General features: G+C 38.4%; 1 protein-coding gene across 2 annotated transcripts; it reads right to left on the bottom strand.

Moving 5' to 3' along the window:
• Positions 1–9,776: 9,776 nt before the first annotated feature.
• LOC131023665 (2-C-methyl-D-erythritol 4-phosphate cytidylyltransferase, chloroplastic-like) lies at positions 9,777–15,398 on the bottom strand. Of its 2 annotated transcripts, XM_057953208.1 has the most exons (11): positions 15,060–15,398; positions 14,899–14,979; positions 14,439–14,494; positions 14,276–14,355; positions 14,035–14,117; positions 12,315–12,392; positions 11,637–11,705; positions 10,590–10,658; positions 10,458–10,504; positions 10,114–10,204; positions 9,777–10,008 (listed from the first exon to the last, which is right to left on the bottom strand). In XM_057953208.1, the coding sequence occupies exons 1-11, from the start codon at positions 15,261–15,263 to the stop codon at positions 9,952–9,954; spliced, it is 915 nt and encodes a 304-aa protein (XP_057809191.1). In that variant the 5' UTR covers positions 15,264–15,398; the 3' UTR covers positions 9,777–9,951. The 2 variants fall into 2 exon arrangements, with proteins under 2 accessions (XP_057809191.1, XP_057809192.1); XM_057953209.1 differs by lacking the exon at positions 14,035–14,117 and having other exon boundaries at positions 14,328–14,355; positions 15,060–15,377.
• Positions 15,399–15,894: the final 496 nt, after the last annotated feature.

Below are 15,894 nucleotides of genomic sequence, written 5' to 3'. Positions count from 1 at the left end.
CTAATTTTATTAAACTAACTCACATCAAACTCATCAATTGACATCATATACTCAATTTACTCCATCAATCATCATCATATATATCTCATGGACTCATCTTCATCATCTATTCATCATTTAAATCATCAACTCAAAAGTTCCCAATTTTGGGTAAACTAAACTCCATCGAACTTTCACATCTCAAGACATATACTTCACAACACACATCAATCATCAACAAACATCATATAAATCTCATTTTTCACCCCAAATCAAGAAAAGAAAAAGAAATTTTTTTTGAAGGGTTGAAGACCCAAATTTTCGAAAATTTTGGAAAAAGGAAGGGGGTGATTTCCTTGCTTCAATCTTTCAAGAATACTCACATACAACATCCTTCAAGCAAGATTTATGGAATACATGGTCACTTACCCAAATTTCTTACCAAGACTCACACTTTCTCACTCTAGCTTTGAAGTCCTTCTTCAATGATTCTCTTGAATTCAAGTAGCTAGGATGTGTTTATGTGAGATTTAAAAGTGGATTGAGGTGTTTGGTAAAATTTTTGGAAGCTCCGAAGGTCTCTACAATGGAGGAAAATGGAGGAAAGTGAGAGATGAGGGAGATGGGTGTTGGTTGAAAATAGTGAGTGAGGGAGAGAGAATTTTTTTTTTTTTGCAAGATATGTTTGGATTTGCTAATCTTGTGAAGATTTGAAGATCTTAAGGAAAGATTTGAAATCTTATGGAATCTTGATCTCTCTCTCTTTAATCTCTACACTCTCTCTCTAATCTCTACACTATCTCAATAATCTCTACACTTGACAATTTGTGGTATTTAGTCACATGCTTGAGAAATTTAAATAATAGTGTGAGAATGGTGATTAAATAATAATCACAATAATTATGGAAATATTACTCATTAATAAAATATCATAATTATTCATGTGACCAAATAAAATAATTATAGCACTAATATTAATGCACTCACTCAATTATAATATTCCTCTTCGTAGAAAAAAATAATTTAAAAAAAATATTATGCTTGGAAAAATTTTCATAAACCGGCATCATTCGATTTCTCGGTAAAAATAAACCGTACTTGCTTTGGAAACTTAATCAAAATTCCCAATACTAAAGTCTCAAATAAAAATCATAATAACTTGGTCATAAAGACACACGTCACAGAAATCACATACTCAATCAGTCATGTAAATTCACATAACATCATATCAAAGCAGTCGGCAAACACAGACAACCTAAACGTCTCTCTGACCGACTCTTTTCATCAAGGTTCTCACTCTTTCTTCCTCGACTCTATGTCAGACTCATTACTCCTATTTTCTTAATAGGACAGTAAATCTCTGATAACTCGGTATCCGGTAATTCTATTCCCGGTAGTCGAAATTAAAATAAAATCTCAACTCAATTCAATCAGCATCTCTAGCTCAACTCATTTCTCAAATCTCATCACTCTAACTCCATCATTGGTTTGTTCACTCGTAACTCTATTTAAAAGACAATCTGTCTTAACTGGTCATAAAAAAAATTAGTCTCGCATCTCGACATCTCAGTACTCTCAATAGTGTTAAGACAATATCTCACAACATAGGAAAAAAAAATACGGGGTGTTACAGCCGCCGTGGGGACGGCAGTTACGTTTTTTTTACTTAAAAGCCGATTTTTAGGGTTTTGGAGGCATTCTCGACCCCAGCAGCCTCCTAGGCGATTTTACCTTTGTTTTCCTAGTTTTAGAGTAGTTCAAACATCAACAAACATCTTTTGGCTTTTGTGGATTGAAGATCATGTTAGTTTTCATTACATTGAATTGAAGATTTGGATCGTACTCGCTGTAAGAACTCAGTTTATGTTTTCTATAGGATTGAATGCTAGTTTATTTCCTTTGCGTAGATTATTGTTGCTTCGAGTTCATTTGATGAATTGTTCGTTCTTTTATCTCGCCTAGATGATCATTGTTTATGATTGTTGAATTAACTATTGCTTTCTAGATTGCTAGTTTAGAACCCTAGGTTTATTAGTTTCCTGCGTTCTTAATCTGCTTCCTATCGCCTAGTTAGTTTTATATGCTTTATTTTAATTACGCATTAGTTAATCGGAGAGTGAATGTCAGACCCAAACTTCTTATTAGAGTGTTTAGGTTATTTCCTGTTTTCTGTGAGTAGCACAATTGAAGCCCTGTTAAGCCTTCCGTGTGAGACGACTTGAGTCACCTTACTGCCCTAGGACGACCTCGTATAAATTCGAGTCCATCCGCTAGGTGTTTTTGGATGAGTCAAATTTTGGCGCCGTTGCCGGGGAAGGCTTTAGGCATTTAGTTGTGTTGCATTTGTTTTTCGTGTTTATTTTACTTCTTTCTTTTGACTTGGTTATTTTCTCCCTCCGGAGCGTTTGATTTGGTTTGCTAGTGTTGTGTATGCAAGGTCGTCGTAGCTTGAAGAGAAAGCTAGCGCCTTACTTTGACAACATTCACCGACCTCGTGAGGTCCTTTCAAGCCTGGAGGAGGAGTCCGAGTCCAGTTCGAGAAACCTCGTGGAACCACAGTATCAAGAGGAAGATTGTGAAGATAGAATCGCTTCCAACCCTATCCTGGAAGCCGTTGAGGATACACTTTCAGTGCTTTCTGAAGAAGAAGAAGAAGTTCGTCCCAACCCCGACCAGGAAGTCATGGCGGAACAGAACGTACAATACATGGGCGATTTTTCCAGACCGGTTATTGGGAACACTAGCACTTCGGCGATAGTGCTTCCCACGACAGTCCGGAATTATAATCTGAAGCTCAACGATTCAAACCTGCTTCCGCTTTTTCATGGGATGCCGAGTGATGATGCCTTACAGTTCATCCGTGACTTCTGCACTCAAGTGCAGACCTTCCCACTGCTGGAACTCACCGAGGATCAGTTGAGACTCAAGTGCTTACCTTATGCACTCAAGGACCGGGCTAGGACGTGGTTGCTGTCCCTGCCGCCAAACTCCATCACCACATGGGGAGAGGCATGTGAGAAGTTCATGCTCAAATACTACCCTAATCACAAGACACAGGAGATTAGGACCCAGATAATGAACTTCATGCAAGGAGCTGACGAGCCTCTCCACGAGGCTTGGGAGAGATTCCAAGAGCTCCTCCGCCAGTGCCTGCAGCACCAGTTAGCACCCGTCATGTTGATGCAGTTCTTCTATGACGGATTGATTCAGACGGCACAATTTACGGTGGACAGTACAGCAGGGGCAACATTGCCCGGAAGACAGCTGATGAGCTCAAGGAGATTTTCAACACACTTGCAGCGAGCTCTCAACAAAAGTCGGTCAGAGGAAGGAGAGTTGAAGCGAATGCAGTAGCTCCGAACAATGAGCTTCAGAAGCAGGTAGCGGACTTGATGAGGCAAGTACAGCACCTCACGATGAACCAGGTGGAGGCTCCACCCGTTCGCGCACCATCAACAAAAGGTTGTGGCATATGTGGCGAATTTGGCCATGGAATCAATGCGTGCCATCGAATAGGGGAATTCACACCTGAAGGAGAAGCAGAGGTCTATGCTGCTCAGGGCTATCCGGGGAGGCCTCAATTTGAACAGAGGCCCATCTTTAGTCAAGGGCAACAAAGCTCCAATTCGGGTTGGAGAAATGAGCAGAATTCGGGATGCAGGAACCAAGCTCCAGGCCAAGGGTCGGGATCAAACCAAGGCAATCAGTTCCCCCGACCTCCACAGCAATTGGGGTATCAGAACCAGCAGCAGTTCTACCCATCTCAACAACAGTCTTCATTCCCTCAGCAGCAGCATTACCCTCAACCATATCAGCAACAGCAACCCCCGCAGCAACTCTACCCACCTCAGCAGCACCAACCTCCAGGCTCCTTATTTGAAGATCAGATGCAAGCTTTCATGCAAGCTAGCAAACAGGCGATGGAGGCTCAGAGTGCTACCATCAAGCGTCTCGAGACTACAGTTGGGAAACTAACAGGAGCCTTGAATCAGCTGCAGCAAGAACAGCCAACTGGGAAGTTCCCCAATCAGGACAAACAGCCTCATCAAGCTCATGTCGTGGTGGTAATCAAGGAAAATGCCCCAATAACCACGGGGAAATGGAGAAGCAAAACCGTGCAAGCAATCAAGGCTACCCAATGCCCCAGTGAGCCACTGCCACCTGTCACTGTTGCACCAGACCAACCACCACCCAAGCAAGGAGATCCAGGTAGCTTTATTTTTGATATTAGCTTAGGTGGGGTTGAAAAGGTTTTAGGAATGCTTGATTTGGGCGCGGCAGTCAATTTGATGCCACTTGATATTTTTGAGAAATTGGGAAATAAAGAGCTGAAATGCACGAATATTAAGATAGAGCTAGCTGACGGCTCCATTAGCAGCCCACGAGGCCTTGTTGAGGATGTTGAGGTGGTTGTGAGGGGGATTAGTGTTTTGGCTGATTTTATTGTACTTGATGTGGGAAAAGGGATTAGAGGCGAGAATGGGCATCTCGTGCTGCTTGGCCGACCCTTTATGGCTACCACCCATACTCGCATCGATATGAGTACGGGAACTGTAAGTATGGTAGGGGCAGGTAGAGCGGTAACATTCTCAGTTTTTGATAAAAAAAACCTACTACCCCAACTTCCTTAATTCAAAACTGCTCTTATGTTGAAACATTTTATGCTTTGGATAAGGATTGTATTGTGCTGGAATTCCTTAATAAGCTACAGGAGGAGGACGAGATCGTGGAAGAATTTCATGCTAACCCGCAAGATGAAAGTGAGAATGAGCAAGAATTCCTAGATAAGCTGCAAGAGGAAGATGATAAAGAGCAAGGCCTTCTACGTGCCTTGCTACTGGAAGAGAAGCTTAATGAGGTTGGGTCACTCAATCTCGTTGGATGTGTGGATAGAGGGCCATCCCAGGATATGAGCATGGAGCACTCATTTGGAGGACCCGCAGCTGCAATTCAAGAAGATGTGTTTACAAGGGCGCTAAGGCAGCTGGAGCTTCAATCGGATTTTGGTTAAGGGATCTTCTTAGTCGGGCTGGCGACTTAAAAACTAGCGCTGCATGAGAGGCAACCCATGTTTTTCTTGTTTTCGTTTTTCTTTCATTTTATTTGAGTTTGTGTTTCTGTTGTTTCTGTTGTTTAGTGCAGGTTGGTGCGTCGGGGACTGTTTGTTTTATAGATGAGAGCTTGGTAGACATCGTGGGATACTACAGACTCACCACTTGGATCGGTATTTAGGGAAGTTTCCTCGTTCACCCCTCTTTTTGTTTGCACTGAGGACAGTGCCAGATTTTAAGTGTGGGGGGATGTTTGTTGGTAGTTGTGAATCCTGTGGGTGTCTTTCTGTTGTGTTCTTGGGCTTTCTTATGTGGGGTGAATGGTCCCCTCGTCTTGTTTTCTTGCTTGTTTTTAAGTGCATCGCATGTTGATGGTGGTTCACTAGCGATTCTGGGTTGTGTTTCATGTTGTTTGTTGTCCTTGTCTTTTATGATTGATTTGTTCCCAATATGGTGTATTTAGTTTAATGTTTAGATGCAACACCCTGATGAGCAACTCTTAACGTGATTTGTCCGATAGATGCTAGGGGGAGTGTTTTCAGTGCAATATCCTAATATCTTTCTCTGTGTTGAACTATTTGGTTGGTTGTTGAGTTTTTGATAGCTCTGAGTCTCTGCTCCTCTAATGTCATCATTATGAACATGGGAAACCACACGAGAATATTTTGGATCACCTCCAAAAGTGTCAATCTCGTGAATTACGGCCTATCTATTAAGAGCGAAAATAACTTGACCCAAAAAAAAGAGAAGTGAAATGTGAAAAAAATGAAAGAATGTGAAAAAGGAACGAGATATGATTATAAAGGAAATTGCATTAGGAAATTCACCCCTAGCGGAGAATTGGGTCTGATCGGATTGAGTGGTATCATCTTGTTGTTGCATTTTAAACCTTAACTTTGAACACCTGATTGGGGATATTGATATCTTGAAAGACTTGGATTGGTTGGTGTTTTGCTTGGTGAGAAGAATCGCTTATGGATTTTCTGTCGATGTTGTGATTGTTGCTTGAGGACAAGAAAGGATTTAAGTGTGGGGGGGTTGTTTACCTCGTTTTTGGGTAGTATTTGCGAGTGTTTCTGCTGTGCATTCGAGCATGTTTCGTATCTTTTTGCTCTATTTTTCACGTGCTCGATGACTATTTGGGTGTGCTACTATCGTGTGCAGGAATCGGGAGTTGTCAAGCTTTTTGGCATCGTTTGGAGCATTTTTGGAATCAAAGCTCACGGCCACCGCCGTCTCACGGCGGCCGCCGTCAAGAAGCCGGCCGCGGCCCCACGGCGCGCGCTGTGCAATTTCTGGAGAAATCAGCGAAGGCTGCCCACGGCGCCGCTGTGTCACGGAGGCCGCCGTGGGACGGCGGCCGCCGTCCCTGGTGTTTCGGCAGTTACGTTTTTTTTATTTAAAAGCCAAGTTTTAGGGTTTTGGAGGCATTCTCGACCCCAGCAGCCTCCTAGGCGATTTTACCTTTGTTTTCCTAGTTTTAGAGTAGTTCAAACATCAACAAACATCATTTGGCTTTTGTGGATTGAAGATCATGTTAGTTTTCATTACATTGGATTGAAGATTTGGATCGTACTCGCTGTAAGAACTCAGTTTATGTTTTCTATAGGATTGAATGCTAGTTTATTTCCTTTGCGTAGATTATTGTTGCTTCGAGTTCATTTGATGAATTGTTCGTTCTTTTATCTCGCCTAGATGATCATTGTTTATGATTGTTGAATTAACTATTGCTTTCTAGATTGCTAGTTTATAACCCTAGGTTTATTAGTTTCCTGCGTTCTTAATCTGCTTCCTATCTTTGGCCTAGTTAGTTTTATATGCTTTATTTTAATTACGCATTAGTTAATCGGAGAGTGAATGTCAGACCCAAACTTCTTATTAGAGTGTTTAGGTTATTTCATGTTTTCTGTTAGTAGCACAATTGAAGTCCTGTTAAGCCTTCCGTGTGAGACGACTTGAGTCACCTTACTGCTCTAGGACGACCTCGTATGAATTCGAGTCCATCCGCTAGGTGTTTTTGGATGAGTCAATACTCAATGTCATCGCACTATCTTGTGAACGTAGATCTGAGCTAGCTTGTCAGATCCATAGGTAATTGAAATCGGTATGAAAAATGCACTCTTCCTAAGTCTATCTTTGTCAGTCTATTAATATTTACCCAAGTAGCTGTATTTCCACTCCTCGACTTTGGCAATCCGGTGACAAAGTCTATAGCTATGTGATCTCACTTTCATTCTGAAATCTCTAGCGAACGTAAATTGCCATAAGGTAGTTGATACAACGCCTTCACTTGTTGATACGTCAAACATCTTTTTATTCACTTGTTGATACGTCAAACATCTTTCTACTAAAGACGTTATTTTTCGCTTCATATCTTTTCATGAGAACGTTTTCTAATTGTTCTTCGTCGATGTACGGTATAGGGTGCATCATAAGCTTCGCTCATAATTTCATTCTTCAACTCTTCCCTATCAGGTACACGTAATCTTCCCTATCAGGTACACGTAAGCTTCTTTGTAACCTTCTACCTTCTCAGTTCGAATCTTCGATCGCATCTTCTCAAACTTCTCATCCTCTCATTGCGCTGTGATAATCTTTAATCGCAATTTAGGTGAGATGCTCAGCATAACAATTATAATCTCCGTCGTTTGAGGCGATATTACTACCTCCAAGTTCATCCACTCGAATTCTCTGATCAGGTCCTTCTCTTGGTTAAGGAGAAATCCTAACTGTACTGATTCTTTCTACTCAACGCATCAGCTACGACATTGGCCTTCTCAAGGTGGTAATTTATTCTAGATCATAATATTTTACTAACTTGACCATCTTCTCTGTCACTTATTATAATCTTTTTGCTTAAAGAGATATTTGAGACTCTTATGATTTGTATATATCTCGCACCGTACTCCGTAGAGATGGTGTCTCTGGATTTTCCAAGCGTGAACTCCTGCTGCTAATTCTAAATCGTATGTCGGATAACTCATCTCGCGCGGTCTGAATTGTCGTGAAGCATAAGCTAGCACTCTTCCATCTTGCATAAATACACATCTTAGACTCTTTTTCAATGCATCCATATAGACAGCATACTCGTTATCTACCCTTGGTATAGCTAGCACCGGGGCAGTAATAAGTCTCGTCTTCAATTCTTGAAAACTTAACTCACACTTTAATATGAACCTCGCCGGTAATGGTATTAACCTTGCCGGACCGTTCACAAACAAACACGCTATGTGGAAGATTTAAGAACGAAACTGGGTAAATAAAGATTAACGAAGATAAAAGATGGATATCCCAAAACCTCTGAATCTAATCCACGAAATGATCTAGGCAAACGAATCCCTAAACCCCAACGTGTGATTGACGCAGCAACTCGGGGACAATGAATGACACCCGACGAGGGTGTTCTTTTTATTCGATTTCATAAATAGTAAAATTAGGGTTTCCTGATCGGATAAATAACAAAGTTATGCATCTTTGAACTCTGAAATAAGTTGATCTACGCTTTTTGTGTGATTTACATGTATAAAATCTAAAATGCATAATTATGCCGAAGTAAATGGAAAAACCTAGTAGATGAAACTCTATTAACTAACCATCAACATGGTTAGATGATTTCTTCTTTGCTGGTTTTTTGATTCACAACGTCATTGTAGATAAATGTAGAGAAAATCGATGAGAGAATAAGAAGAAATTGGGAGACGAAGAAGAAAATTGGAATCTCGACAAGAAACTGTTTGTATCCCGATGAAAATGGATAAAAATGAAGAGGGTTGACGGTGTAATTAATTTTTATAGTGAACATCCAATCATTTAATATGTCGTGAAATAAACCGCTACCCCTTGCAAGTTAACTAAAAAAATGAAACAGGTCGACCCGTCAAACCAGAGCAGGGTCCGCGTAAAAACACGTGGCAACATCCTATTAAGCCGATTTTATTAATCTAATGGTCTAGATTTGGTATTACATACTAACTAAGGACACGGTACTATCGAAACCCAACCCTATATAAATCTACAAATAGTTGATTGTAATACACAAATAGCGTATTCAATTAATATGGTGAAATTTTCGTTAGATTGTAATGCATGGATAAATCTTATTCATAGATTTATATTGGCTTATTTGTTATGTTTTTACACGGTAAATTTGAATAAATTAATATCAACCTTGGAATTTGAATATTCAACATTTCAAAATTCATTCGCATATCTCATCACATTTGGTCTCTAACATATGTGGCATATCTAACTTGACCTAAAAATTTAATGTGGATGTCTTATAATTAAAATAAAAAATAAAAAAAAATTATAAACTTAATCCCCTTATAAACGACATCGTTTTGTATATGAAACATGTATACTCCATTTGTCCTATTACAAATGTCTCATTACTTTGGGCACAAAATTAAAAAATGTGTAATTAGTAAATAAAGTAAATTGATGAAAATTATTTAAATATTAGGTATAGAGAGAAAATATGTTGCCAAAAAAATAATTTGACATTTATAATAGAACATCTCATTATAGAAAGTGAAATATTTGTAATGGAACGGGGGAAGTATAAAAATCAAAAATCAAATATACAAATCCACCTCATTGTGCTTTCTAATAAGACACGTCATCTTTCAAACGCCAAAAAATAATTGTTAGAACACAAATCTGATTTTTATTTTAAATGCTGAATACTTTGTTTGCAACTATGGTTACGTAGGAACATTTTCGCTGATTTGCAGTTGAGACAATAAGTGATACTATATATAATTCACCCTACTGAATTATATGCATATTTTTATTCTTCCAAAATTGCGACCGACGATTGTCCTTACAACAAGATGTGTAGCATTTATTAGTAATGACCTCAAGAGCATTGACATAGCAAAAAAATGATTTAACCTCCAACGAAGGAATCACCGTAAGAATCTTAATCTTCAGGGTTCAATATTCTCTCAGCAAGCAATAAATCGTCTGGGGTCGTAACCTGCAACGTCATTCATATTAGTTTCTCATTCAGAGATTATGGTTTGCTCATTGATCCAAAGGCAGATGAGTGTTAGAAAGATTTCAAACAAAATTAAACATAAACCTTGATGTTGGTGTAAGATCCCTCAGTAATGTACACCGGATGTTTAAGGTGCTCCACTATCGAGACGTCATCGGTAACTTCGAGACCTTCTCTGCAGAAATCACAGGAGACCAAGAAAACTATCAAGTTTGGGTGATTTTGCCTATTCAGAAATCATCTTTACAATGACAAACAATTCATACATTTATCTGTTGTGTTTAAGCATCGCTATACAAAATTGGGTATTGGTTTAGTTAGAATTATCTCCATTCACTTTTATCTTTATTTTTATTTTTAACATCCCTTACGGATTTTCATATAAAATAGAAATATAGAAGATTAGTTTAGCGAGGATAAAGAATCACCTATTGACATATTCGAAACCTTTCTTAAGCAAGTCTGGCTCGATAACCTGTACACAAAAAGACATGTAGAATAGTTTAGAAAATCCATGTTCTGCACATGCTCGAATGATGTTTTAATGCACGGCTATGAACCTGTGGGGTTTGCATTTCCCATAGCGTCTTCCTGTCCAGTGTTTTTACCACAAAAGACTCACTATTTGCCTGAACCAGTCAAACGAGGGGAAACGTAAAAATATTCTTCTTCAGAATATGCAAAAGCAACACGATTTACTTGAGATTAAAATCTGTCTTTCTATTGTACAATTTGTTAAAACTTTTTTTAATCAATCCACATCATTGAATCTTAGCAACTGATTATAGGATACAAACATTTTACATTTGGTAGAAGAAGCAACCAACAATGGCCACAATCCTTTATCTGTAGTCATTCCTGATTTTTACTTTCACTCAAAATCTTTCCAAGGTTGTACTATACTAAGACGGGACAAATACCATCCATATTTGAATAGCAAAGCAGATGGAGACAGTACAAGTGAAAACCAACAACAGAAAAGAGAGAAAAACAAGTCTAATTATCATTCTCTTGTCCTAATGTTAAGAGATCATGCTTGACAAAAATATCAGGCAGCCATGAAAGCAAAATAACTGGTGACTACAGTCCAATTAACCAAAATATAGACTTCTCGAGAGTCAAATAGAGCATGTTTCCTTCATATTTATATACAAAAAATGTTGGAATCAGTAATATGTTTTACACATATAATATCTGATAGTGGACCTGACACTATAAATAATCTTGAAAAACCCTCCAATCAAGTATCCTTGTTCCATTGATATCAATGATTGTCTCCTGGTGAAGTTGAATATCTAGCTACCATACTAATTGAACATCTTTTTAGTTGGTATAGTAAATACAATTAGAAAGGATAAAACCTTCACCATAGTCGAGCCTAAAATAAAGGAGTAGAAACTCTTTAGGTCAAACTTCTAAGAGCTAAGACTATCGAGAAAACAAATCTCCGTGTAAATTCTATTAGAAATAAATAACCAACCATGAGCAACTATTGATTTCTTAATTTAATGCATTGGGAAAACATGAGCTTGAAAACGACAAATTATATTGAAGGGTTCTAATTTCATTAAGCATAGGTATCAGGGAGGCAGAATTAAAATGCCCACCTCCTTGATTGTAGCCTTAGCAGGAACACCCAACACAGCTGCCCCAATTCGCTTGCCATCCTTCAGAACCTGGTAACGAATACCGTAACTATGGTTATTATACTTATAACCCTAAACCCTAACACTATCTGGAGTCATTATGCATTGATTAAACAAACTAATAAAAAGGTAATCGTACAAAATCTTAAATGGATTGTCAAGTTCTGACAATCAAGCACCACGACAAAAATTAAGTTTATTGTCAGATGCATCATCTATTGAATGAACGGAAGCAAAATTTAACCTGCACATACATAGCTATCATCTGCATTGTTAAAGCAAAAAACCGAGGATTTAGTGACAAGAATCAATGGTACAACTGTAAAAAGTCAAAGAATTTAATGTTTCCATAATTCCTTATAACTCTCTTCAACTAGGATATGGATAAGTAGCATCACACAGGAACGTAACAGTTTTGTTCACCTCAGCATACACCACTCTCAAACATGTACAGATAACACAATTCTGAAATTCCATGCTTTAAACTGGCTTCTTGAACAACTTAGACAGCATATAGGATGAAGAAAACCTAATGCTAATTGGATATGTAAATAGATTTTTGTACATTTTCTCATCTAAGAGAATGAAAATTACACACAAATGAGGAAGATCGAGATAAACCATAAGATGTAGCCATACCTTTGTGACATCTGAAGTTAACACAAGAGGTCTTGCAGAATCATGTATGCAGACTAGTTCGGAATTTAAATCAATTTCCTGAAACAAAATCCTCAGTTTTAGTAGAGTTATAAAATATATGGGCTCTGTTCCAAATAGTTCCACATAATTAGATTAGGGATAATTTTAATAATGTCTTTTTAAGTGGGGGGGTTTAGTGCAGACATTGCAGATCAAGCACTAATTCAACATACAAGGAGAAATTTCCAGTGTAGTGCTGATTCTGAAAGTGCTTTATGTCTGAACTTTGGCGCTTTTTTGATTTGTAACCTCAACTTCAATTATTTTTTAAATAGCCTGAACTTAGTGAATATGATTATTTTTAGCCCGCATCAAAAATTCCAGGGCTGGATGGATACCTGAGCTGGCTCACCCGTAAAATGAGGTGGAAGTTCATGTTCCACCTCAGACAGAAACAACATCGTTTCTTGTCTAAGTTATCTTCACCTAAAAAACATTCCTTTTTTTTATTTAAGAACCCTAATTTGCTCTGGTTCTCAATTTCTTCTCTACAAGAATCACACTAGCCCAACAGCTCCAACCATGTGCACAGTGAACACAAACAGATAAATCTTGTTTGTGTATGATAGAATTCAATGTCACCACCGATTGATCGATTGTTGGTGCGCAAACACAACACAAGGGAAATAATCTCATACAACCGAGAGATTATTCAATTTCTAGAGATGATTTACATGTTGGGCAGGTGGAGACCAAGGCTGTGGCAGCCCCATGGGAGGAGGCGAAGATGATCCACGAGGTGGCAGCTGATCCAGAGAAGGGCGTAGCGGCAGGTGAGTTGGAGAGGGAGAGGCAACTCTTGTTGCATTATCTATAATGAATCTTAGAGGGTTTGTAGCACTCAATCTTTGCATTATTGACATGTGAAATGCATTTGGAGGATGTGCCTGTGCCAATTCCTTTTGCATATTCACCTCCCCCCATTTCCAAATCCTTCAACTCTACTTCTCCCGGCCAGTTCTGTCTCTCCAATTTTTCATTCCCTCCGTGCACCACTAACTTAAATTTGGTGTAGAAGTATTGTCTTAACTCCATGACTCTGGTGGAAGGGTATTTGATCTTCGAATAAATGGCAGTCATGTTTGGGATGTGGAGCGAAGCTTGCAGAGCAATTGGTCACATATTTTTTTTTTGAAATTTGTTCTTGTTCATGTCAGAAACGATGACATTTCTATCTGAGGTGAAACATGTAATTCCAGCTCACACTTCGAGTGAGCCAACTCAGAAATCAGGTGCCAGAAATTTTATGGTGGGCTAAAAATTAACCAAATTCACTAAGTTCAGGTCATTTAAAAAATAGTCTAAAGTTAAGGTTACAAATCGAAAAAGCATGAAAGGTCAGGCCATAAATCACTATTAACCCTTCTGAAATTAATAAGTTTTTATTCAGAATCTCCGTTCTGGAAAGAGTGTCCCTAAGGCATCATACTCTTATCCAACTTAAGGAACTTGTGGAAGATCTTAGTTATATAAATCAAAGAGTACGGTAGGCAATTTGGAAACTTCAAATAAAAAGGTAATCCAGTAACCGGTAACATGGTAACTTAATCAATAAAGCATCCATCTTGTGACGATTGATGAGGAAAGGGGAAAATGTACACAAGGGACAAGTTCTACATTGTCAAGTTAAATAAATTCAAACAACTGACATGTAGATTACCTCTAATCCACTGTATACAGAATCTTGCCTCTCTTTCCCAGGCAATGCAAATTTCAGGTCAATGTGAATATTGTCTCTGGCATCTAACACCATGGAAGCAAGTATTTTATTGTGTTATAGAAGAGGTAGCAACTAAGCCTTTTTCAGAGCATACCGCATATACAGGGAAGCATTTTCATAATTTGATTACTTCTTGAATTAAGTAATTGTTTTAGGTACTACGTAGACAACATATCCAGACCTTCAAAAATGTCTTGATATGAAGGATCACATACTACAATAATTTCCTTCACCTCGGGCATCTTCGAGAAAGTGTAGAAACTGCACGATATATAATACTGTAGTTACATCGTTTGGCATGACCAAAAGCATTTACAGAAAAGTTGTTTAATTCTTGCACTCACCTGTATAAAGCAATCGGCTGGCCAAGAAGTGGAAGATACTGCTTAGGCATGCTTGCCTATGAATCAAACAACACAGACTACAATCAACCATGTGATGAATATCCCTCAGAAGAAGATAAAAAGGCGAAACGAACAAAAAGAAGCACAAAGAATAAAAGGCGAGACAGATTCAAAGTCTAACAAATCTCATTCAGATAAGAAGCCAAAAACGAAGTTTTGATTCCTTGACGACTTTTGTACTGCATAAAATCATGGTTTCAAAAGTTCAGGAACACTTTTGTTGCACACAACCATTCATTAAAATATGATCAATTGCCAATGTCCCATAGAAGAAGCACTCAAGAAATTTTATAGATGAATGCATCAAAAATTACAATTTTGACAAACAAATACTAAAAAATCAGAGTTATTCAAACCAAAATTTTGAGAAATATTAGTGGAGATATGAATGATGACTCACACCCATTCTTTTGCCCTTTCCTCCTGCAAGCAGAATAACAGATACACTCTTCTCTTTGACCACTACTTGTGTGTCTGTGCCCTGCCACTCAATCATTCAACACGAAAATCATATAAAATATCAAATCTCCAAACAAACAACTAATCATGAGCCACACTTACCCCTGCAGAGCAACTGATTCTAGAGAATCTAGGGTTCTTCAAAGAATCGATCTTTCGATTATTGTATACGGTGGTCAAAGCAAATGAGGGGCGGAATTTAGTGGGGAGCCCCAAAGTTGCACCCAAAAATAACGGGAAAGAAGAAGGGGAAACAGAGGGAGAAGCTGCAGAGGGCGGGAGATTTGTAATCTGAAGCGTTGACATCTTTGTTTCGTCCTCGGAAAAGCCGCTCAATGAAACAAGGAATGAATGAATGGATATTTTACACTTCACTAGCTGAGGAGGAACAAAAAATACTAATACATCTTAGTCGACTTGACCGCAAGAAGGGAGTCTCACGAGTCACGGGTGTATTCACTTTTAGGATTCTACAGGATTTTCATAAATATTTTAAAATTTATGATTCTTCTTAATTTTACTAATTTCATTCTATATAGAGTCTAGTAGATTCTATTAAATTATTTTTATAGACTTTATTAGATTCTTATAATAAAAAAGGTTAATACCCGAAAAATACATGAACTATAACCGAATTTGCATATTGCACATCACCTTCAAAAATAGCCCCAGAATACACCACCTTTTAATTTAATTGTAAATTGCACACGGCGAAAATTCCGACAGCTCTTAAGTTTGACCGGCGATGACATGGCATTACTTGTGGCTTTTTTTACACGCTGACAAGCCACACGGACAAAACGACATCATTTCAATAAAGAGAAAAATTTTAAAATAAAAAAAAATGTCAATCGCCTTTCTTGCACCTCCTCCAGTCACAACCATTTCTCGAATTCGAAGCCAGTGTGGCCGGTGACTATCCTCCAATCAGCTCCCA

The sequence above is a fragment of the Salvia miltiorrhiza genome, chromosome 4, assembly GCF_028751815.1.
Source record: "Salvia miltiorrhiza cultivar Shanhuang (shh) chromosome 4, IMPLAD_Smil_shh, whole genome shotgun sequence".
NCBI lineage: Eukaryota > Viridiplantae > Streptophyta > Magnoliopsida > Lamiales > Lamiaceae > Salvia > Salvia miltiorrhiza.
This window is presented reverse-complemented; position numbering and strand designations above follow the sequence as displayed.